General features: G+C 46.1%; 1 protein-coding gene across 1 annotated transcript in view; it reads left to right on the top strand.

The window, feature by feature from the left end:
- The window catches only part of T265_10729 (hypothetical protein), a gene marked incomplete at both ends in the record, with an annotated part of 44,698 nt that overhangs the window by 22,412 nt on the left and 15,654 nt on the right, over positions 1-6,632 (top strand). Inside the window, one exon of the mRNA XM_009177189.1 lies at positions 624-778. Within this exon, the coding sequence (XP_009175453.1) occupies positions 624-778 (155 nt within the window). The remainder of the gene's footprint in view (positions 1-623; positions 779-6,632) is intronic.

The following is a 6,632-nucleotide window of genomic DNA, read 5'->3' as shown; positions in this document are numbered from 1 at the left end:
AAGCCAGCCGAATTAGTTTGCAAATGAGTATATATTCTCTAATAAGCGTTTTTTGTTTGGTTATTGTGCGTTTCGAGTAAACAGCAAGGCGATGAGAGAGGCTTCTGGGACTGTCTCTTGAACCGGGAGTGGTTCTTGGGACATTTTCTCCGTACTCTTTTGAAATCAATGACAGTTTCATCCCCTGACAACCACAACTCTGTAGTTTTCGGGATTCTGAAGTCCCATCATTGTCGATCTTTTCACACCATACTATCTTTGGCCATCTCTTCCAAGGAGAATGAACGAATGCTTGGTCGACAGACCCTGTGCGGCACTGCCTCGTAAATGGCCGTCGACCCCGCATCGAATCTATACACCAATAGAATTCGGTAGACTGTGTTCTCAAGATATTCGTTGACCCCGTACGGTTCGTCGCTACCAGGAACCACGCTATTTCCGCGTGATCCGTTCCGCTAAATTGTCCCTTACTTTCCAGCCTGGTTGAAGACTCAAATTGCTTGAAACCCTCAGAAGGTGGTTTTTGTAAACTGCCTTATCTAATATGCATCGTTTAACGTTGTTGTAATATTACGTTCGCACTGTGCTAACATTCTCCGATCGACTTTCTTATTCGACCGTAGAATTTCCGCCCCCTCCACCTGTCGAGTCGTTCGCACCTGACAGCTTCATTCTCCCACCACCCCCATCGGCCATTCCCGATCCAAAAGCTCTTCGAACTTTTCAGCCAGGTGGTGTGACTGGACCGATTTATGTGCGGACATCCTTACCGCTACAGGTGAGTAAGTCACTCCCACTCTTTCGTTCGACATAAAACAGTGTCCAGCCAGGTGGTGTGACTGGACCGATTTATGTGCGGACATCCTTACCGCTACAGGTGAGTAAGTCACTCCCACTCTTTCGTTCGACATAAGGTAAACAGTGTCTCCATGTAAAAAAAGGGAATCATACGGATGTCAAGAAGTGCCTGGCCATTACTCTGCGTCAGGAAAAACGGGCGAGGACAAGAAAGTCTTTGGCAAGTCCCGTTGCAAGATGAATTGCGCCCAGTGAATCGTTACGTGGGAGTATCTCAGCTTAGGCAACGGTTATCCGGTGAGATGTCGTATGCACCATCGTAGCACCTACTGCGTAGCGCTACACAGTTAGTTTTCATGGCATTAAATGAAACTACTCACAAGGTTGCTGTAAACTCTTCGACAGCCCACGAACATGAGGTTGGTGGAAACTCTGGAACTGCGCCTATCCGATGAGCCCCAAGAAGGGCGAAACCGGTCGTGGGCTGTCGAAGAGTTTTCAGCAACATTGTGAGTAGTTTCCTTTGTGAAAATATACTGCGATATCTCGAACATCGTACCAAGTGAAACATGAGGCGGCCTGTGTGCAACACACTCAGTTGTAGAACACCATAAACGAGTGATTCAGTTGAGTCTCTCGTGAAAACCAAATTGATTTGCGCCTAACTGATGAGCCCCAAGAAGGACGAAACCGGTTGTGGGTGGTCGAAAAGTTTTCAGCAACCTTGTGAGTGGTTTCCTTTATGAAAATAACCCAAGAGACCTTCGTGGATACTGTTGATGACCGTTTGTGGTCGACTTCTTCGGGACCGAATTGATTTGCCTCTAGGGGACATTGTCTATCCGAACGTTTTAGCCTGCGGAGCACCGCCAGAAACAAAGGCATCTCATGGAGTTGAGACCTGATCACCAACCGTTTTATGGTGTTCGATGATTTGGCTCATGCAAGGTTCATGCAGCCAGGAAAATTCTGTTAGCTGGTTAGTTGGATCATCTTGGGGCTTGTAAACTTTTCGTATCGATTGATTGGTTGCGTGTACTTGATTGAAATATGCCCCAAAGCTGCGTAACACCCGAGCTGTGCAATTTTTTCCATCTAACAGCAACTGTTGATCGTCTAATTTACGCGCACTGTTTGTAGTCATTGCGAACCATATTTCAAGCTTCATTTGTATTCACCGTACTACTTAAAGACTACTGAAAACGACCTATTTATTTTTCTGTCTGTAATCTAATCGCCCCACCGAGATTTCGGACTCCAAACGCAGACGGCAACCTGTCCTGATTGTAGGTTCGTCTCACCTGTTGTGTTCTCTACCCCTCGGGCGCCAATCACCGACTGACTGAGTCACCTTGAGCTCCGTTAGGGCGATGTTTTTTGGTTTGTTTTCCAATCATTGCACAGTCTACGTCTCTCGTCGCTGGTGAGCAGTTGTGCAGTTCTATTGCTTAGCAGTTTTCGCGCATTCCGTGTCTGTTTTTCGAGTGGATAAATTTTCATCTCAATATTTCGAGTAGAATGTTGAATGAACAACATTCAGGTGAGTGTTTTATGGTTTACTTGATTGAGCAATGTTCAGTTGTCATCACTGCTCATCACGGTACTGCCTCGAAGCTTTATATATTGTGTGGAACGCTTAGCCTTTTTGAAACGTTATTCAATTTGCGGGATAAACAATAGCTTTTTCTGGCACACAAGAAACTACGAATTCTTGAATATATTTAGCTTTTAATGTCTCTTTCTCTTGAAAAAAACGTTGTTTGTACTGAGATGCATCACAAGGAGTTTGAATTGAGCGGTCCGAGCTTCTACCCTAGGAGATGGGCTTTCTGAACGCTTGTTTGTTGCTAAAACTGCCGTCGTTTTCTAGACACAAGACATATGTGTTTCTTTTCTCCGTCGGGTTCGTATCTGGACTAAAGGCAAGCTAATCGGAATATTTACTTTTTTTTGATGCAGAATTGACGGCTTTATGCTTTGAGATACCTTGATTTTCCTTTGGGACTAACCTAGTCGGAGAGCCCCCTAGTTTCATATCGCCCGGCTGTTGGTGCCTGTTGAGTAACCATAGCATCAAACTTATTTCCCTTTGTTGGGCATTGTTCGCGCGCGCACGTCCCCTGGTGGCTGTTACTGAGCCCTAAACAGCCGGGTGGACCGTAACATAGCAGTATCGTTTAAATTGCCATGGCAACTGTCCGAAAGATCTCGTTCGCTGCACACGCTATTAAGGTCATCCATTGTGAGTTCCTCCATCCCTCATTTTTCAAGTCATCACCTACGGCGGCTGCTCATTGAATGTATGCTCGGTTTAGGTTTAGTACCTGCCAAAAGACAGGGCTTCTGTGTGCGCAAGTTTAGTCCACCAGTCCTCACGTTCAGGTGTTTCCACTTGTCAGCCTATCTGCGGTATCGGACTGTCTGTTTCAGGCCTTCTGGGGCAAACTGGTTAACCTTTGACCCTGACCCCCAACAAAAGCGAACATGGCAGTGGGCTGTCGAAGAGTTTTCAGCAGACAGTCTACCGCAGTGCCCTTCGTGCAACAGCTGAAGAATGCGGTGAACGAGGGATTCCGGTCGGGTTCATTTCACTCTACCAAATAGGTTCGTTCAGCTGTTAATCGATCACAGAAACGAGATTCAGTGTGACAACCTGACAACACCGGTTTCAGGTGGGCGCGTGGGTTGGAGCCGTGATTAACGTTCACCCGGTTATCCACTTTGGGAATCTGTTGCCGAATTACAGCGTTGTACGGACGCCTTGGAGTCATGAACTCGTTTAACGATGAGTTCGCCAGTCGGAGAGAAGAACACGGAGTTATTAGGCGAAAATTATTCCAAGTCTACTTCGTTTGAGGATTTTTTGGTCTCATGGGAGTACTTTCAATGTCCATTTTCCGGTTCAGCGGAACAACTGCGATACTCAAGAGAGTTTTGGTCGATAAGCCCACGAGGAATTCAACCGTATCCCCAGGTTTGAGGTATTGATTATCACCGGTTCTCATCGGTGCTTCCACCTGAAAAGCAGTAGAAAATGATGTTCAAGGATGTTTCGAAATCTGGGCTCTACCAATGATCTGCGTGGAAATGTACTGTTGATTCCTGTACAGAACGTGTCAGTAGTACATGCAGAGGACAGTGTTTCTTCAGCTTTTCAAGGCACATAGAGTTCTACTCACCCTGTTCGAAACTCTGTATGAGATTCTGTCGCAGACGTTAGTGTAATCAACATACTAATCAATTAATTAAATGTTTAATTAATTAAGATAAACAGAAACCAAAAAGTTACCCAGCGGCTTTCAAGCGTCTGTGACGCTACCTGACTGGGAAGTCCTGACCGGCGCGTCAGTCGATCGCCACAGCTAGTTACTGGTGAGTTGGGCACACCAATCGCGTCGCTCAAGCGTGAACACGTTCGCCTGTTCGGACGTGAAAATCCAGGCCCGTCCAGCATGCATTGCTGGCTTCGTTTTAACACGGTCGCGTCGCATGTCAGATGTCCGGAGTTCATATCCCTGCATGACCAAGTGTATGCACTGTTGATGAACTCTAATAAGAGCGAAACCTGAACCCAGTGCTTTCCCCCTTTGTCGGTGGACTCATCAGAATAATTACTCCAGAACAGGTGGACAATGTTCAAATGAGAGAGGTGTGAATATGAACTTTGCCATAGTTCACCCACCTTTTTCCGTAGAAACGGTTATGTTTACCGTTCTCCGATTTGAGGGGCGGCCAAACTTAATTCACAGTAGGTGAGTTAAGAATTCCCTTGTTATATTCTTTGAATGTGTTCCACTTCTCCTGGTATGCCTGCAGTGAAATGACCCAAGAACATCATAAATGAGAGATTCAGTTGAGTATCTCCTGAAAACCCAATTGATTTGCAAATGAGTGTAATTCTCGAAAACAGTGCAATTTGGGTTCAAGTAGAAAATAAGGTTGACGGAAACTCGGGGTCTGCACCTACCTGATGAGCCCCAAGAAGGGCGAAACCGGTCATGGGCTGTCGAAGAGTTTTCAGCAACATTGTGAGTAGTTTTCTTTGTGAAAATACACTGCGATATCTCGAATATCGTGCCAACTGAAACATGAGGCGGCCTGTGTGCAGCATTTTCGGTTGTAGAATATCATAAACGAGAGATTTAGTTGGGCCTCTCGTGAAAACCAAATTGATTTGCGCCTAACTGATGAGCCCCAAGAAGGACGAAACCGGTTGTGGGCTGTCGAAAGTTTTCAGCAACCTTGTGAGTGGTTTCCTTTATGAAAATAACCCAACAGACCTTCGCGGATACTGTTGATGACCGTTTGTGGTCGACTTCTTAGGGAGCCGCTCTAATTTTGTGTGTTCTGACAACAGTTACTCACGACCGGAGCGCCTTTTGGTCCGGACGACCGTAAGGTGATGTCCTTATAATTATTTCGCACCCGTTTTCAAACTCATTTGTTTCAATTTTTAACTGGTTTTCCATGTGCTTGTTCTCGGCATCAGTCTTCGAATCCGTAAGAGTTATTAGAGAAGCCCTGTAGTTTAGTGATCATTTTTCGAGCTGTGTACGACCCGCCTGAGAAGGACACAGGTCCCCCCTACAAGGTAAGCTGGTCTTCTTATCCACTCTGAAAGAATCTTTCTAGCAGTTCTTGCTTTCGCCCTCCCCCCGTTTTGTCGCTCTCCAAGCTACACATGACCCATTTTGGGAATCGCATAGGCGTGTTAGTCTGCGCGCGTCGAAGCACGCGCGCACCAGAATGTCCTAACTGAGACCCACGAGCACCACTTTTGAGACGGATTAATTTATCTCATTCGGCCCTCTTATAAGATGACTTTCTCACGCATGGCGTAGCCAGTTTCATCCACTCTTCATGTATACGTTCTCCAGACTTTCATTTATCGGCGCGTTCACATGAGTTGGCATTGTAAACAGTGGAATGGCCTAGTATGTCTTACAGTAAACAACACTCCAATGGACGCTTAAAGTATGATGAATTTGTCCTCGTTCTGTCACATGGTTGCATCACTTCGTCGTTGGAAAAAATCGATTATCGGACCACTGGAATCATCAGTGTATCATGTCTAGAATGATCCAAACGAATAAAATTCCCACTCTTAGATCTCATCGATATCAAATTGAAAACGGATGATTGCTTGTTTGCTTCAATACGAAGAAATCTTTGAAAGGGATCACTAGCGAACGATAGTGGAAGTTCGACCAGAAGCGTGTGAGTTGAGAGCCACGTCGATTTCTAACCATCACCATCCGTCAGGTATTCACTGTGTCCCCAATCATCATCGTCAGCTCTAAAAACCGCGTACCTGTCGTACAGTTTCATTCACAGATGTTTTGAGAGGTGGCTAGATAGCTACACATTGAAGGCGATGGCTGATGTAGTTGATGCGTAAGTACACATCTGTCAGTAGACCTTTTATTGAGGGGAGGGGAGTTATGCATTGAAGACAACAGCTTGTATGAATGAGGGCGCCTCTGCACCATGTTCGACAATATCTGTAGCCAGTGATGTATCCCGTCTCGTGGTCCCCGTCCAGGAAAGAGGCAATGCCCAGCGCAGTTGGGTTTGCTGTTGTTGGATTTCGTACTTCGCTACCAAGTCACTGTTTGACCCTGGCTGGTCCCGTCCAGGAAAGAGGCAATGCCCAGCGCAGTTGGGTTTGCTGTTGTTGGATTTCGTACTTCGCTACCAAGTCACTGTTTGACCTCCCCTGGCTGGTTTTCACTCTTCCTACTATAGCGAACTCTGGCTAATGCCGGTGAAGAACATGAGATCCGTCACACTCGCAGTGTCGGATGGCTACTGTGTGTCCACGTGGAAGATCTTGC

This window comes from Opisthorchis viverrini (assembly GCF_000715545.1).
Source record: "Opisthorchis viverrini unplaced genomic scaffold opera_v5_399, whole genome shotgun sequence".
NCBI classification, from domain to species: domain Eukaryota; kingdom Metazoa; phylum Platyhelminthes; class Trematoda; order Opisthorchiida; family Opisthorchiidae; genus Opisthorchis; species Opisthorchis viverrini.
Note: the sequence above shows the minus strand (reverse complement) of the source record. Positions and strands in the feature narration are given on the sequence as shown.